At 37.2% G+C, this 18,934-nt stretch overlaps 1 protein-coding gene across 3 annotated transcripts; it reads left to right on the top strand.

Moving 5' to 3' along the window:
* Positions 1 to 411: 411 nt before the first annotated feature.
* LOC103714079 (uncharacterized) lies at positions 412 to 18,653 on the top strand. 3 transcript variants are annotated; one of them, XM_088707795.2, is made up of 14 exons: positions 416 to 780; positions 983 to 1,241; positions 1,320 to 1,412; positions 1,568 to 1,652; positions 2,249 to 2,315; positions 3,542 to 3,582; positions 4,571 to 4,744; positions 4,920 to 5,018; positions 11,087 to 11,146; positions 12,708 to 12,846; positions 15,740 to 15,938; positions 16,113 to 16,252; positions 16,343 to 16,382; positions 18,200 to 18,653. In XM_088707795.2, exons 1-14 carry the CDS (start codon positions 607 to 609, stop codon positions 18,376 to 18,378), a joined length of 1,749 nt encoding a protein of 582 aa, XP_088563921.1. In that variant the 5' UTR covers positions 416 to 606; the 3' UTR covers positions 18,379 to 18,653. The 3 variants fall into 3 exon arrangements, with proteins under 3 accessions (XP_088563922.1, XP_088563921.1, XP_088563920.1); XM_088707794.2 differs by having other exon boundaries at positions 418 to 780; positions 1,565 to 1,652; XM_088707796.2 differs by lacking the exons at positions 16,343 to 16,382; positions 18,200 to 18,653 and having other exon boundaries at positions 412 to 780; positions 1,565 to 1,652; positions 16,022 to 16,158.
* The last annotated feature ends 281 nt before the right edge of the window (positions 18,654 to 18,934 follow it).

Below are 18,934 nucleotides of genomic sequence, written 5' to 3' on the forward strand. Positions count from 1 at the left end.
TTTTTAAAGTAGAGTCTAATTCATTTGAAATGTCCAGAAAAATCATGAAATTATATAAATATAAATAAAATAAACTGAAGGTAGCAGCTGGCTTGTAAATACAGTAAATACAATAAAAAGAATTTCGTGCAAATTTGAGCTACCGGCAATGACGTTGCCGGTTTATAATGTAAATAACTTATTTAAGTCGGCGGGCAGCGCGGACTTATTGCGATGGTCGTAATCAGGAACATACGCTGGAATCTACTAATAATTTTGGAACTGAAGTCGGCATTAAGGTTGCCGATCCAACTATTTAAATTATTCCTAGGTCCCCGACTTGACAGCCCTTGCTCCAAGCCCAGGAACTTGCTCAAGCTTTCACGAAAAATAGTTATCATAAGTCCTCGCTTTTATAAAAAATAGAAATTTTCTACCCCTCAAACCGCCCTAAAAAAAAAGGAATCCTATTACTCGGATTGTCCATCACCGGCGAGCTCTTAAAAACCCCAACGGCCCCTCAGCCGGTGGTAATCTTTTATTCTATCGCCGCCGAGAGCTCTCCTCCTTCTCCTCCGTCCTCTCCGGCTATTTCCGACCTCCGATCCCCTCTCCTTGCTCGCCGCCATGGATCCCCCAGACGACGGCCGTTCGAAGCCCTCCACCTCTTCCGTCATTAAAGACGGCACCGTCTCCGGCGTGCTCCCGGCAGCCGAGGCCTTCGCCATCCACTACCCGGGCTACCCATCTTCCACCGAACGCGCCATCGAGACTCTCGGTGGGCTTCAGGAGATCGCCAAGGTATTTCTTGCCCTAAAATATCGATTCTTGCTTTAGTCCTTTCTCCGTCTTTCGTCTTCTTGATCGTTTCCCTTAAAAGATCGATTGTTTGTTTAATTCTTTCTTCGTCTTCGCCATCTTTGTCGCTTTCTGCCCAAAAGATCGATTCTTGTCCTGTTTCTTTCTTTATCTTGCCCTTCTTGATCGATTCTCTTGCCCGCAGGCGAGGAGCTCGGAATCCGGCGCCATGGAACTCCGCTTCCGCCCTGAAGATCCTTACTGCCACCCGGCCTTTGGGAATCTCCATCCCAGTTCTAGTCTCCTCCTTAGGATTTCGAAATCCAGGGGCGGAGCCGAACGTTCCAGTGGCGAAGGATCCATTGACGAAGCTAATGGTGGTGGACGGGTGGGAACACCGGCGCTGGCCGAGAGCCTGTTGGCGGAAATTGTGGCACGGGTGCGCCATGCGTACCGATTTGAAGGTAAACCCATCACGTGTTTACTTAAAAAAAAAAAACTTCACCCTCGTCTCTGTGTTCAGTGTATCAGTTCGTGCGCAGGAATGGTGGACTACCAGCATGTTGTTGCGGTCCATGCTGCTGAGGAAAGAAGAAAGAAGCGGCCTTGGGCTTTGGAGGGGAAACTGGATTTAGGTAGGGCCACTCGTGGTCTTTCTCAGTGTGTTTTCCTTTTCTTCCAAGCGACCATGCGTCCATGGTTTGCATGCATGGTGATTTTGTTGTTGATTAAGATTCCTCCAGCTGTTTTGTCTTTTTGACAATTACCATCATCTTGTGATTGACAGAAGATGTTAGTTCGGGCATAGATGGAGCAGATGTCATGATGCTGATGCCACCACTCTTCTCGTTGAAGGACAGACCGGAGACCATAGTGTGAGATGCTCTATTTTGTGCTCAAAATGCCTTTTTTTTATTACATACATACGCATACATGCATACATACATATATGAAACAAAGCTAAGAAATTGTCAGGTTTCCTTATGGTTATGCTTAGTGAATTTAGATATTGCAGTAAACTTAAACACTGCTTTTATTAGTTTTATCTTTATTTTTTATTTTCCAGAGATCATTGTCATTCATTCTTGGTGGTCGTGCTTGTGGTTACACTAGATTAAGGACAACACATTTTCCTGTTTATTCTATCTTAACAAAGGAAGGAAAAATTGATTCTCTTTAATTCTCATTCAAATCACTTATTGACAATTGACAATACAATTCTCAAGAGATTACCATCTATGTAGTTGCTAATTTAATTAATTTTTATTTTTTTGAACAAATTAAACTAATTTATATTTGCGAGTTAATAATATTTTCGAGTAGCTGCATTCTGGCCTCACTTTTGAATAATGATAGTCTGGTTGGGGCTTGAGTTGATATTTTATTGCTTCATTGTTAATCTCTTGAGATTTTACTTCATGAGTTTGTAATTTCTATTTGCTACTAATTTTCTTGTATTAATTGGATATAGGCTTAACCCGTCAGTTAATTTATTCTCAAGAAACTTCCAAAGGGGGGTTGTGGAGCACTGTTGGGAGGTAATGCTTCCATTGGCTTGTAATGTTGGGGCTTTGCACTCTTTGTTCATCCCCATGTTGCGCGCATTGTTCAATCCCATGTTTATTCATGCCTATTGATCTTTTTGTCTTTTATATTATCATATATATGCTCTTATTCGATCATTTGATGATTTTTATTTGCCAGTGCTTGAGGCGTCTGTAACGTGCTTTTCTGATCGCTTACCTACCATTATTTGTGGCCCTGTAAGATGGTTGAAAAAGACTCATTTGGGAAGAAACTTAACTATAATTGGATAGTTGCACTGTTTCTTAGCATATTTTTTTTAAACTTATACATTAAACTATTGGATATCTTGGCTTTTGTCATGGTGCTCATTGATGTTTTCCTTAGTAAAACTACCATGTGTTCCTTGGCAAAACTATCAACAGGAATTGATGTCCATATACTTGCTTTCCAAGGCATCCTTGAGTTGCCAAGCCATCCAAGTAGGTTTTGTTGTCTGGGCTACTCAAATATTAGGTAGTTGGGGTAGGTCAGGAATTAAGCGTGTTTATAGGTCAGGAATTAAGCGTGTTTAAGCAGGTTGAGTTATGATTCCCTCTTTTGTCTGTAGAATGAGGTCTATAGGCATTTCATTAAAAGATACCATCATGGTATTATTGCAACTTCTTACTGTAAAACAAAACCTCTTGTTCAATTATCCTTCTGCATTTAGCTAGCCAGTCATCTATTTTCCTTAATTTTTTTTGGTCTAGATGTGAATCTAAAAGAGAGGCCATTTCTCATGAAGTTTTGATGCTCTCCATGTAAGTAACAATTTGCCTTTTATTGCTCATTACCTTTTAGAGTCCCAATTAAGCTCTAATTATCTGTGTCATGGCAACTTATTGAATATGCAAAATTTTGAATGGCAAAAACCAGACTAAATATCTTGTTCCTCTATTTTCATAGTATTTTTTGTTTGAATGGGTTCAACTAATGCTTACATTGATAATCCTTGTTTACTGCAAATTATCTCTCCAGTCCTAGAATTAGCATCTTCTCTATTCCAAGATCATTCCATTCAATCCTGTGGCATATGAACTGCTTTAGAACATTGCAGGCATAGGTTATGTTGGAATGTAGAACATTGCAGGCATAGGTTATGTTGGAATGATTATTTTTGGTTCTTCCATGCATATCATATTATTATACAGGTAGGCAGAAATTATGTTGATTAACCTTATGTCATTTTCTGTTGCAGATGGATATCGAGCCGTGCCTTGCAATTGCTTTCGACATAGAAAATATCCTTATTGTTGAGTTAGTTTCTTTCGTAATTTATGCACTTATAATATCTGCTTCTCTTAAGATGTTCAAAATGTCAAGGCACTGATAGTTGACAATTGTGTGAGATCCACAATGGTTTCCTGATTTGATAAGGACCTCAGAGCAGGTCTATTTTTCAAGAGATCTTTGTGTAAGTTTGAATGTTAATATTTCAGATAAGTATGAAAAGTTTCTAATCAGAAGAACGGATTTTATCACTATTTTTAAAATAATAATAGTAATGGTAATAGGAATGCTAATAAGTTTTAGAGATGATCATATAGGGAATAGCCCTTACAAGTAGCAGTTCCTGTATCTTTTTTAAAATAACTGCACAGGCATCTAAACAAATAAAAGCTTAGTTGGAGACTTGTAATAAAACTCACATGAACAAGTCACATGACTAGTTGATTATGATGACTGAGAATAACATAAACAAATGAAACTTGCATTAACATCGGTGAAAGATTTCTTGAACAGCGGTGACTTAAATACAAGACTTGACTTTTCACTTCTTGATAACTGTGGCATGATAGGCTGACCTTCAACATTTAAGTAGGATTTGTGTTCACCTCTGATGTCAACGTGACTAGATGGGCTGCTAAGCTTTGTACCGTCAGTTCTCGTGCTTCTGGAGTGAGGCTTCTGATAGCTGCACCAGAACTCCCTGGCCCAAGTCTTACTGTGAATGTGTTGCCAATTTAAACTCAATATTCAATGTCATTTGGCTCTTAATGTAAAGCTGGCAGTATATTACAAAATAAACCTGACAGTATCTAAGAGACCTGATTAGGCTGAATGAAAAATTTTCATCCCTTGCTGAAACCATATTTTTACCTAAATCACTTGACTGTTGTATTTTGAACTATAGCTGGCTGTTTTAAGATTTTCTGGGCACCAGTAACCATATGGTGTATTACATGCTTGTTTCCAAATCTATTTATTTGTGGAGCTTAAGATTTACAAGGGTTCCCATTAAGATTAACTGGGAAGATAACATACCAAAAGATACGACTGAGTGGGAGTGGCAGATGGCTGTATGCAAGTTATTTGAGGAACGGCCTATATGGCCCAGATGGTCACTTCATGAGCGCTTGCTTGAAGATGGCTCAGACGTCTCCGAAAACCAGCTGAAAAGGTCTTCACCTTTCCCCATGTTTCCTTTCCCCCCTTCTTAAGTAATGATGTATTTAATATTCTGTATGGAGTTTGTAGTGCAATATCTGTTCGAATGTTGTATGCTATTTAGTTTTATTTTCCCACTCTCACCTAACTTCTCTAATGACTTTCTTATGAACTCTTGATTTCTGCAGGCTTCTTTTCAGAGCTGGCTACTACTTTAGTACTGGACCATTTGGTCGATTTTGGATTAGAAAAGGATATGATCCTCGTAAAGATCCTGAATCACGGATGTAGGATACTGTTCTTGTCGTTTTATTTTTTTATTTGAATTATTGACTGGCAAGATCTCTGATTCTTTTTCCATAAAGCACTTATGCTTAGCTTTTTCACAACCCTCCAGACTATTAATTGGATCTTTGAATTTTTATCAAATTTAACATGCATCTACCTTTTTATCCCTTAAAGAACTTGTTTGATTATATATTTTCCTACTTTGGTTATAAATATATTGACTTGATCATTGTTGTGATGGAAGAGAAAATAATAGCACTTTGTGAATACCAATGGTCAAAATTTTACTTGAACCATTGTAGTCGGAGCCACCGTGATCAAACTTGTTGTACTCCTTTACATGCAATGTGACCGTAATTTTTAGTGTTTGTAAATTACTAATTTATTCATAAACTGCTAATAATTCTGAAGATTTTAATGGGTGCATACCATGATATATTTATATCCTGTGGCTAAATGGAGAATCATTTATCTGAAATAGTAGTGAATTGGATTCTTATGGATGCATAAGGTGCATGGTTCTTGTATTACTTGTCAAAGGCAATTTGATCATGAAAAGATGGAGATAGAACTCTGTTAAGTTATTGGAACGAGGACAATTAATAGGAGCGAGTGCCTGCATATTAATCATAGGTTTGCTGGAGCGTGGAGACTCTGCCAGTTACTTAATTGGACTAGAGGTGGATCTAACAAGGTTGTTTAGAAAGTTTAGGCCTTATCTAGGTTAGGCGAGTCCATTCATAGTGAATGAGTAAATAGGCCTGCACGTCTAATTGTTGTTTCTGAAGAATTGTTCATGGGCAATTTAGTTTTGAGAAACTCTCATAAACTGCTTTTGAAAGTGAAAATACGCTATGAGGCAAAGCATTGATTTGTATATCATGTTCTCCATGCCAAAATTCTAGTTTGTTTGGTTTATGTTGGTAGAAACATCTGCTAGGATCCTACGTTTATTGATATTAGGATTTGTCTAGAAGCACTTCTACTTAAAGTTGTTTTTTGAAGATTGGTCAAAGCAATTGCATTGTTAATCTTTTGTTACTATGAAGCAAGGTCTGATTACCAAACCGTTACTAGGATCCGTACCGGTTGGCAGGTGGGTCGGTACGGTATTGGTATCGTACCGACACACGGTAAGCTTAAGTGTGTCAGTTGCGAACCAGCAGCCCATTTTTTTTTAAGTTTTCAAGTTTGATTAATTGAACTGGCGCATCCATTTTTTTGTAAGTTTTTTCAGTTTGATTAATTGGTAATTAATTTTTTTCAACGTTTTCAATGATTTTAAGTATAATTTGATGTTTTTTTGATGTTTCTATGATTTTAGTATAATCTAAATGATGCCTTTTGTTGTTTTAAAATGAGACAACATAAAATGATTAGTGAGATGTTGCATGCTGTAAGAAACAACATGAAATATCATACAATCAACTAGTGAGGTAAAAAATATAAAATAATACAATCGATTATATATATTTAAATTACATACATACCGATTTCTAAAATTTCATCGAGTAGCGATGCCTCTCATAGATATTCGGATCTTGAGCAGTTAGGAGGCATATCGGCCCACTCTTCTAACCAAGTGGCGTTATAGTTTTGTATATTCATTCTATAAGGAATGCACTCTGGGTTATAAGGATTTTCAGATCTGTCGATGAAGCTCTAGCTCTGAGAAGTATCTTCTATCTGATAATACGGCTGTGGTGGGGCCCATCCAAATATGCTGTCAGCAAAATTCAATCTATAAAATGCTTTGGCCCCCCCAACCCATCTTTTTTTTTTTACAATTCCATCCTAAGGTAGAGGAAGAGGTGGAGCTCACCCGCTCATGCTCTTCATGCCTTGGACCGCGAGCTGAGACCGTCCGTGCATCGTTGATCTTCGTGGGCGATGGGGGTGCATAAGATAGTAGCCACTGAAAGTCGATGTCTCAGACATGCCATATCCATATCCGTATCTATATGGATCATAGGCTGCTTGTGCCTGCAGGTAATAGGATCCAGTATACGACTCAGAATCTGATATGTTTATGGATCCTACTCCATATATGAGATCATCTGCAGCTGCATCGTATCCTGAATGACCTTGAGGAGCTCGTTTTCTATATGCAATCGTATTTTCGCGAGCTCTACCAGATCGTGCACCGTGATCTTTAGCTTGTGTAACATATGTAAATTGGGACTCACCAATGAATCGAAGACTATCTGTAGCTGCAGTTGTCTTATAAATGGCCTCATTTTCTTTACTCCCTAGCTAGCAGATCCATGACCACCAGAATTATCATCGTTGCTGCTTTTGGTCTTTGAATCCGAGTGAACTGGCACCTTTTCTACACTTTTCAAGAGGGCTGCAGGCAAGGAATGCTGAACCGGCCCGTACCGGCCGGTTCCGCCTGTACCGAACTGGTCTAGTCTCTGACCGTTTCGGTTCAGCGTTAAAAAATGATACCGGCCCATACCAGCTCGTACCGGCCTCCGTATCGGCCCGTACTAGCCTCCATACCGATCAGTACCAGCCCGTACCAGCTAGACCATTTTTTTTGGCTTTTGGAGGCCAAACCAGTGGTACCGGTTCAAATCGGTCCAAATCGGTACCAAACTGGTCCGGTGGCCGACCGGTACGTCTACCGGTACCGGTTCGGCGATCCTTGGCTGCAGGTGCTTTGTTTTTTGGTGCGCTGAGCAGCTGCCTGCTTATCCTTCGTGCTTTTCTGCCTGCTTATCCTTTATGCTCCTTTCTGCCTGCTTATCCTTCATTCCTCTCTTTGCTTGGCTGTGTTGGTAGGATGGATGTCGTCCTTCTGGACGAGTCGATCGGATAACGTGGTAGCCTCGTATAAGTATCTCTCGATCATCTCTTTGAGGATCTCTCGAATAAAGAGTCATGTGATGATCGACTCTCTAGTGACCTCTGTGGCTATGGCCGATTAGCTGGATGTGTGGAATGTCATGATCTGCTCATTATCTTGTATCGATCCTTGCCTCGCTACTTAGAAATTCTCTTTCGCTATTTTGAAATTAGCGAAGTATTTCTTTATTAGCTGCCGAACGTCCTGGGGGCATTTTCGGCACAGATACATCGGGGTAATAATCGGCTAAGTGTTGCTTCAATCTAGTTATTCTTCTTTTTTTGAACTATGTATTGCGCCTATGGTCTGCCGGCCGGTTCAGCATGTACCGTACCGATACCGGCGCCAACCGATATGGTTTAGTCGTGGAAAATGGTTTCAGCCCCTAGAGGCCGGAACCGACCGGTTTTCGCTACATACCGGTGCTAACCGGACCGATTTGCACTGGCCCGCGCGTGGAGTAGCGCGCTCGTGTGGGCGCGAGCGCGGTTCCCCACATAGCACGCGCCTGCATGGGGTATTTAATGTCGGCATTTAACGCGGCGGGCGCGTGCTCATGCGCTATGCGCTTCGCTGAATTTTTTTCGTGAGCGCGCTGTAGGTTCGGTATCGATTCAAACCGGTCTGAATGGAAACCGTACCGGTCCGGTAGGCGATCGGTACGCCTACCTGTACCGGTATGATGTACTTTGGTCGTACCAGTTGTATTTCCAATAGTGCCGATCCGAGAGCATTTGCCTATGATCCCAACTAATGTCACGCTCTGACTTATTTTTTCTTAAAGGTTTCATTCCTGCAGATTTATCAAGTACACTAATTTATCAATTATTTAAAAATAGCAAAACTTTATCGTAATTAAAATAATATTTTTTTATTTTAGAAAATACATCTAATTTATTTAGTACATAGTACTAATTTTTTATTTTATTTTATTTATATATTTTTAATAATTTTTAAATTAAAAATACCATAAATTCAGAAAATATGTTTTGCACTTGAGAAAATACTTCTGAAATATGTATTATGTGCTACTAATTTTTCATAATTTTTGGTATTCATTATATATTTTTAATTATTTTTAAATTAAAAAAATAAATATAAATATTTAAAAAATTAATTTTAGCTCAGATCCATGAAGAATCCTCAATGGATGCTACATATATTTTTCTAGGCCTGAGGGCATGCATCAATATTTGTTTATTTTTCAATTTTTTTCAAATTTAGGTCCAGGACACCGTGCATGATCGCATCGAAACTTTACTAACACCAAATTTAGCTGGAAAGTAGTTTGCGTCTCTAAATACGCTTTTGATTTTACATTTTTTAAATTTTATTTTATTTTATTTATTTTTTAATTCAAAAATATATTTTTAATTTTATATATATATATATATATATAATTTATAAATTTTTATATCATCGTGTAGATCATCCATAGATCTACAACATATCATAAAATCAAGCCAAAATAAAAAAAAATTGGCATGATCTTTTCTTATTTTGCAAATTTTAAGATATTTTTTGACTTTCAAAAAAAAGAGAATAAGATAGGAAAGAGGAAGCGTACCTTATTTAGGGTTGGATCCTCCTTCAATCATGATGAATCAGCATATTTTTTGCCGTTGGAAAGGGAGGTATTTGGATAGGTTGGGAAGGCCTGAGAGACTTCTCGAGCCTTCCCAACTAGTCTTTAAAACAAAAGAAAGAGCGAGGGAGGGGGGCCGGTTCAAACCGAGTCCGGACGGTTCGCAACCGGTTCCGGCCCGTTCTTGCCGGTTTCTATCGGTTTGGGACTGGTTTTGACCGGTTTGGAGCCGGTTCCAAAAAATAGGTGAACCGAGCCTGCTTGAATTGGGCGGTTCGGCTTGGTTTGGCAAACCTTGCTATGAAGAGTTTCATCCCATTGTGAACCAGCCAAATCCAAAACTCCCTCACCATACTAATCTGAACAAGTGCTAGGACACCAATTAGTAAACTATGTCTCTCTTAAACAAAGCCATTTGTACTCCTGTGAGTGATCTGTGTTGCATTGCTATCTTTAAAAAGTTTTTGCTGCTTCTGCTGCTGTTTCTGTTGCCATGACTACTTTTGTCATGATTATTATTATTACTCAGAGAACTTTATAATAGTTCTATGAAATCAAGCCTAAATTTACTTCTCATGTCTCTTTAACTGCTTTATATCTCACTCTTAGTACTTCTTACATAAGCATCTGTGCTCTTTGATTTGGGTACATGTTGCTTACATGAACCTTTTGTTCACTTTTTTATACTCCTTATTGTCTCCTTATTTCTTGGTTCACAATATATGCTGATTCATGACAAAATGATTGCCAAATATAATGTTTTTAGTATTTTTCAGAAAAAGCATCCTTTGATGCTCTCTAAATTTTAACCCTTAATAGATGTTAAGCACTACTTCCCCCTTCCACAATAAATGTTCTTCCACATGTGTAAATTGATGGTCAAATGCTTTTCCACATGAATATAATTACTGAAAACTTGTACTTTTCTCATTATGCTTGCTTTTTACCTCCAACAATGCCATGAGATTTGTGGAGGCTGCCTGCCCTTCTTTCACTATGGAAATTGTTACCATGAAGTTATAAAGGAACTTGCTTCTGCTTTCTAATCGCTACATAATATCTTGGTTTCACACATTTGGATGTGTATTAGTTTCTTGTTTAAGTTTTCTTTCTTTATTTTAATAATTGCCTTTTTTCTGATGTACATGTGGACACCTCAGGCTGTATGTTTTATATATTTTGATTTTTGGCTGCAACATATTCCCTAGAAGCCATACTTTTGGGGGAAGTATGGTTTTTCTAGTAGCACGTGAATATTTTGTCAAATGTTTTTTATTCTTAACCCAGTTGTCCCTATACCCTTGAATCTGTTGTCTGCATATTTCCGAACAGGGTTCAGTTGTAATTATAACTAATTAGATGGCCATCTGTTTTTTTATTTGCATTGTTTGATTTTGTTTCTGATTTGTGTGTGGATACACTGTGATATATACGCTCATGCTTTTCTCATGATTAGTATGTGTTGGGGCATCTGACATCTGATCATAGCTTCAGGAAGTTTCACAACCTGCCCAATCTAAGTGTTCCCTATTTATGTGGTTCAGATATTGCAATGTTTCACTTGAGCTTTTTCCTCCTGATGCTACACTAGATTGTCTTAGTATTATTTGGATGACAAACTGTGGCTTTAGCAGGTATCAAAAAGTTGATTTTCGGGTGCCAAGTGAGCTAAGAGATGTGAATACAAATACCAAGTAAGTTTGCTGTCATTTTTCTCATATATCTTTCTTGTCTTTATAGGTAATTGTATGTCATTTTGTATTTCTATGTCTATAATAATATAATGTATCATATAATGTCTATGCTTCAAGGACGTATCATATACATAACATATGAAATTCATCCCAACCACTAACATTTTGTATAAAGCTTGGGATTGTAAGCCTGTAAACACTATTCCAGGGGTTGCATCTAAACTGGTTTGTGGGCGTGTTTGGTGTTGCTTGAAGATGCACGTTTGTAACTTTTAAAGCAAAAAGGTGCTTCTAGAACAATATAAGTGTCTGCAACAGTACTGTTGTTTCTACTAGAAGGAAAAGAGTGCGTTTTATGAGAAACTAGAAAACCTAGCTTCTGGCTTCTTCTGTGAGAACTTTTTGAAAAGAAGCAGCAATACCAAAACATCCTTGGCCAACATCTGAGGAGTAGGTTCATTCATGACAACTACACTTCTATCATTGCATGGAATTGATCAGGCTGACATTTTATGAAGGTTAAAAAAAAACCACTATAAAGGTCACTGTTTTAAAAAGTGGTCTAGGTGGCTGCATATGTGTCTGAATATGTAGGTTGAGCCTGGTACCTGCACCATGTTAGGGCCGGGCCGAATAGTGAGTTGTCAGTCAGCTACATAGACCAAATTGGCTCATGTACATAGCCTGGGTGCATACGAATTGTGATGACAGTGGCTTCTTGTTTGATAAATCACTTCCTGAAGAACAAGTTTGAGTTTAAGTGTCTTTTTGAAAATTAATACCCTAAATACTGTGTCTTGTTTACATAGGTACCTGAAATCTAGTTATAAGTTACCCATCCTTCTTGTTTTTCCAATTGCTCATCATTTGATAAATCATAAATTTATGAATTTCATTAGCATACCTGAAATTTGAGAGCAGTTTGAAGGTAAAACGGAAAATATTAGTAATTTTGAGAGGATATATTTAAATTTCCTATTTTTCTAAATTTTGATTTACTTGTTTCGAAATTTTCTTTTATCTTTAACTAGTTTATGAATGTCATTAATTTTAAATTTCTTATGATGCTAACTGGATAGGCGCCTGCATACTATATATGCACCATGTGGTTAGAGACTAAACATGAAGGGAATGAAGTTGGCAATTTAAGGAGATGGTAAAATTATAAAATATGATATAGTGGTCATAGGGAGTGGTTCTCTGTTTCTGAGGCACTTTGACTACCTATATCTTGAGATAATTAATGAAGTAATGTCGTGTGCCAAGTAGTATATCACCTTACCAGAAAACTTTTGTCCTCTAGGGTATACGGTGCCACAGACTCAGGAGGCTTGACTTCTATTTTGCATTAACTGCATTTAAATGTTGACAATTGCAGGTGCTGGTTCATTGTAGTTCGATACTAACTTATCCTGTTGTAGTTTAAAGTCTTCATTAACGGCATATGTTATTTCATTGTTCTAACAGGCTGTTTTTTAAGTACCATAAACTCTTAATTTGTTTGCTTCCTCCATGTGTTAACTAGTTCCTCAATACTTCAATATACTCATGCTGTTCCCAGGTTGAAGCACACATGGAAGGATTTATGTCAGTTTCAAGTAGTGCCCTCTAAAAATTTTGTTTTCTTGCAATTTTTTGAACTGATCGATGAGTTTATTCAACATGAAATTAGAAAACCTCCAGATCAGAAAACATGCACAGTAAGTTCTTATCTTTTACACGGTTAAGTAATAGCTGCTCATTCTTTAGTTTTCACTGTTTTTCAAGTATGTTAATAGAAAAAAATTTCTATTTCTGCAAGTATGGCGCCAAGATTCTGAAGGTTCTCATTCTCATTTTGTTCTCATGCTTCTTGACTTAATATCTCATGCTCATTTTGATTTCTATCACATGTAGGCAGAAAATGTCGAGAGGCAAACAAAAAGTGCTCTCAAAATTAGCTGCATTGCTTTTTGATCCTTAAAACATTGGCTTTTAGTAAATTGAGTGAAAAAAGTGCACCAGGTTTAAGGTGTTGATCAGTTTGGGTAGTTTCAGCCAGTTTTGGCCGGAACTAACTGGTTTTGGTCTAGTTTTGTCCAAAACTGAATGGTCCCAATCAAATATCAGTGGTTTCGATCAGTTAAAAGCATATAATATTTATGTAGATAAGCTATATAATCTCAATTTTCAATTATTTTTCTTTCTTTTTCGAGGATAGATAATAACATGATCCTTCACAAATCAAGGACTCCATAAAGGCTCTTAATATAGCAATAATTGTAAGACATTTCATAGCAATAATACATGTTTATATAAAAATATATATGACATTATAAAATGGCATGAATTTGATTAAATAGCCCCTTAATCTTGAAAATATTCGGAAGAAGTTCTCAAATTTGATATGTTTGTGTTCTCATAAAAAATGAATGAAAAGACATGGATGCACCATGCACTAAAAAGCTTCATGGTTGCTTCGCACAATGACTTTTCATATAATTGTAGCCCAAGAAGTGAATAATATGTATATATAATGTTTAAATTTCACTTATATGCGATATTGATTTCAGCCCAAAATTAACAAAACTATGCAAAAAGAGAACCTACATGACACATAATACTTTAAGATGCTGCATACTAACTTTTTATAAAATTTATATTCATTTTTTGATTTTTTTTATTGGTTGTTTTGATTGATCCTCCAAAACTTGGACCGAAACTGCCGAAATTGGAACTCCATGGAGTTGGCTGAAACAGAAATTGATACTGAGTTTTCAAACCTTGCTAAAAAAACTTCACTATTTCTGTAATTTAACTTTTTTAGAAATAAAAGAACTTCCAAGAACATTCCAAGTACTTCTTTTGAGTTTTACTACTGGTTTGTCAATTTGAGAGGTTCGAGCGAAAAATAAGCCATTTTCTGCTACTCTCTTGCATTCCAAGATTTTATGCCTTGGTTATTTTGGGATAAAGAGATAAGGTTGGGTTATTTTAGGAAGAAGGGTCATTTGGGTTCTTAAAACTAACCCATTCACCCAACTGAAATTTAGTTCACTCCTTTGAAAAGAAAAACATTTCCTCCGCCATAGCTACAGTGGCATCTCACCATTGTAATCCATTGTCTGACATTTGACCCCACCCATTCTTATTTATGCAATCCTCCCAAAAATCTTGCTGGCTTTTAATTGTGCTTTCCGTGGTGGACTATCAGCCATTTTCTTGCACATACAACTTATCCAATAGCCACTTGCATATGCCAAGCACATTAGATAAAAGTGAACTGTTGTCATCAGCTGACAGTCTAATCCATTATGTTGTCATAGATTTTCTTTAGATAATCGTCTCATAACCAGGTTTTGCATATTTGACCAATATCCAACCATGCCACTAGGTTATCAATATTTCCTATGGTATATCTCTACTTCCTGCAAAAGAAAATACTGTCCTTATTGCTTTTATGAGCTAAATCCAACTGGAAGGAGAAGAAGTACAAATCTTATCAGCGCATTGCACTTGGCAGGCCATTTAGGTTTCAAGTTCACTTTGTTAATCACATTCTACAATATATACCCAAATCAAATTAGAAGTTTGAGGGGTTTCTTACATTAGAATTGAGTAATTATTTTCGATAATAAGCTGCAATTTTGCATTATTGCTTGGAAGTATCTAAACATGCTTACTTCTTGTTCATATAGTTTTAAGATATCATAATAGATGTTCTTGGTATGGGCCAAAATGCATTTTGGTTCTTAACTCTGCTAGCAGGATGGTCCTATTGCTATGATTACAGCTCAAATTTATTCTAAACTGAAAAAATGTTGGTTGATTTTTTTTTTAAACCCCTTTCAACTGCTGAAAATTTCTTTTTGCAAGCAAGCACTTTTTTATTGCATTTTGTTGTCTGTCAGCACCAATTTCAAAGCATATTTCGGAGGGCATGTTGCCACCTCCATTTGCAAGTCTATCTGGTGATGATGCCAAGAATTTGCTTCAGTTTCTCGTCATGAATAAATAGAGTATTAGGTCATACAATATTAGATTATGATTAGAAATTATTGACATCAAGTTGTATTATATTAGAGTCAATATCATGTATTCCATACGGTTCTCAAAAGAAAAAAGAAGTAACATGTAATTCATGTAGGGTTGCTGAATTGTTGACAGCAGCCTTGCGTTCATTGTGTTTAGGAGGATTTGAGACCCGATAATGATGGCTAGCAATTCTGATATTAATGTCGAATCGTCTGGATTCTACTGTAATTTAAATCTGACGGCTTAACATGATTAGAGAAAAATATTACTCATGAAATGTTGACTGAAATACTGAGTTGTGTCACTATTTTATTTATATACAAAACTTAGCGAAATGACTGGAATACTTGGTAAAAGAATTCTAGAGGTTCCTTTGAAGGATGATGCGGTAATTAAAAACATACTCGCATATTGTCTGCTTTAATACTTCCTATTTAGTATCCAGGAAAAAATTGTTGTTGTACTTTGTTACTATATCTTTGCTTTCATATTGGTATTTTTTGCTCAAAATACTGTATTCAAGTTTTAGACCCAACTGTTTTATACTGTGTATGATCTACCTGACTAATTAGTCTGTAGCATGCAACAGGTTGGTTCTCTACGTGGAAGCTCAGAACCTTGAGGTTGCATGTGAGAATACGGTTCCTGTCACTATATCCTAATGGGGCTGCAGATGGCTTGTTGCAGTCTGCTCGTGAACTTTATGAAAGGTCTAAGAAAGAGGAAGTTTTTAGTAGATTTCAGAAACCTGAAAAGGAGGCTCAACATTTCAATGGAGGTTATTTCTTAATCCCAATATGAAGTTTATCCAAACCTTAACCATATGTTTGCTGAGTATATTAACTCACATGCTGTTTGTAGTTCACCTTATGGTTACATTTTGGCAAATTTGTCCATCCTTTTCTGCCTGACTCAAGCCATGGAACACTGTGCCCTCATCTATCATCTGCAGTTCCTAACTGTTCTGCTGAGGCGCCATGTACTGAATCTAAGGAACATGAACAAGAGGATCAAGATGGGCCTAATAATTGTGAAGTTGAGGATGAAGAAGAGGAGGAAGAGGAACTGGACGGATATGAATATCCACCTGTGGTAATTAGATCTTTTAAGTGTTTTCTTTTCGTAATTTGCTTGTATTCCTCTATTCTATTTAAAATAAGTTTGTGTGGTTTTTTGCTGTAGGTACGTGAAGATGGTTATTTCCCACTTGATGGTAACTCTTGTATCCTTGATGCTTGCTATATGACTCACAAGTCCTCAGCTCTTTCCATTCATTTTTTAACCTTCGCTATAATTTATTTACCTATGAAGTTCATGAAAATGCTTAAAGAACAAAAGGCAGGTTTCTTAAAGTATCATTTGTTTTTTGTTCGCTTATTGCACGTCATATAATTTCTTGAGTGCATCTTTGTCAATGATGGGAAAACTGCGCTGGGCATTTCATAAAGTTGTACAGAAACATGAGTCTACTTTTATGGAGTCAAGCATTTGCTTTGCTTTACTTACAGGAGTGCTAGATATACATTTTTACTTGAACGGAATCATTCTGCATAGGATGCAAATATAAGTCATTTGTTCTGCAAGGTGCATGCCAAGTGCAGCCATGCAGGTCTCATGACCTTGTCAGATGGAGCATAATGGTTAGGTGGATGCAGGTGGTGTTGTTTGAACAGCTATATAGTTTGTTATTCCTCATTTGGTTAAAAAAAAATTTCCTCAATAATCTTGAGTGGTGCTATGATGTGTATTCTTGCACTCTTGATTTCAGTAGATACAAACTAGATAAATGAGCATTAGGAAAGTGCTTATAGAATATTAATATCTTAAGGATACAACATATATCTCTAAGGTATAAAATATAAATTCATTTCTTCTTTTCAATAAGTTTTCCTTGATATTTTCTTTATGATTCCAACATGTTATCTGATTTGCCAACAAGTTTAGTGACCCCCCTCCCCAATCTCTTATTTTGATTTGGACTCTGTTACCATGGTAGGATAAGTGAGCTTATTCTGTTATTCAACATATTAACTCATGCCATGCCTTGATAGGGTTCCTTTAAAATTCCACCTACTTCTGGAAATATACAAGAAAACACACAATATGTAATGCTTCAAGAGTGACAATTCAATGCCTGTGGAATGACCATCAGCGGTGACTTAAAGTGATCATAACTTTCAAATATATCATGTTACTAAAGTATCAATACTTATTGAGTGGATTCTAGGTAGTTGTGCTCTCCAGGATATTTATTTCTTATAATCTTATAAGACCCCTTTAGCACATTTAATCCATTCAGAAAAAAAGAAAAGTAGCACAACTAACCCAGACGTGTTCCTTAGAGGATTCTTCCAAAGTAAAATCTAGAAATCTTAACTGATTTTATTTCAATCATCCTTTTTTTGACGAAATTATGAATTATTGAACATGACCCTTATTGCTTAACCTTTGTTGTTTGTCTGTCATTACGAAGATATGGAGAACAGCAGCTAGACATTCGACTTTCATCATTTTTTCAAACAGTAGAAATATGAATATCAGATATGTCTGAAGAACTATTGGAATGATCTGATATGGAATAGAAAGTAGATATTTGAAGAAACTAGCTGGTGACTGTCTAGATACTTTACCTAAATGCAGATTTGAAAAAGGCTTCTTTCTTTGCACTCTAGGCTGGTTTTGTAGACTGATTTCCCTGTAGCAGCTTGGAAGAACCGATCTAAACAATCTTTCATGTATCCAGTTGGCTGCCGTTGATTATATAGCTGCGATCCCATCTATACTGATGTCTGCAATCTCAAATTCTAGATGCAGACATCAGATATTTTTTGTCATTCTATGTTGCACTATGGCACTAGGTAAAAATTACCTTATCTCAACGGATGCCTTTTGGAACTGCTTTTAAACACCTGGTCATTGAAGAGTCGTTCTGGCATTCAGATCTGCTGATGTTTCTTCCGTAAACTCTCAGGTTGCTATTCTGTTTATTACATTTATTCATAATGTGGAGAAAAGGAAATTTCCTATATTTTTTGGCAGATAATATTGGAGAAGGCATTCCAAATAATTACCTGCAAGAGCTTTTGCGTGGCTTTGGTAAGGAGTCTCAATCTAATGATACGCTTCAAGGTGCTGACTTAAGTGATGGTGAGTATCAGATATATGAACAAGATAGCGATGATAATGACTACGGCGATGATGGTGATGGTTCCATATAACAGCATGGGAGAAAATTTTCGGTAGCAGATTCAATCAGAGGTTCAATGGACCAAAAACATAGGAAAATCAGAGAGGAATAGTTTTTTAAAAGTCCTGCTATGTATTTAATTCGTATAAGGAGAGATGTCTGTAGTTCACATAAAGAGAGACGTGGTAGTCATGCCATGGCATGGATTCTGTGCAGTAATCTCTTGTGTCTTTAATAGTTTTTGTTTTCCCTTCCAAGGCATTGTATACAATTTATGTATTTGAAGAAAATAAACGTGTTCTGTTATGGTGTGGTGTAAGCCCAACTATTCCACAGGAAAATGATTTATCAGTAGCGTGTAACAAGGAATAGCTCTGCCGAGGTCTGTCGATCACCGCCGGTGCACGGGCCGGGGTTGGTGGCCAACTGGGTTCGGTGGGGGCGGAGGAGAGGGAGGTAGGAGGTTCGACCGGACCCTTCCGGTCCCAGAGCTAATTCATCCGATTCAGATGTCAACCGGAGGTCCAGTCGTATGGGCGAGGAGGAGAATTGGACCCTAGTTCTGGGCAAACAGGCGAAGGACTACT

Source organism: Phoenix dactylifera, chromosome 11, assembly GCF_051530095.1.
Source record: "Phoenix dactylifera cultivar Ajwa chromosome 11, Ajwa_hap1_PhDact_Kaust_v1.1, whole genome shotgun sequence".
Classification (NCBI taxonomy): domain Eukaryota; kingdom Viridiplantae; phylum Streptophyta; class Magnoliopsida; order Arecales; family Arecaceae; genus Phoenix; species Phoenix dactylifera.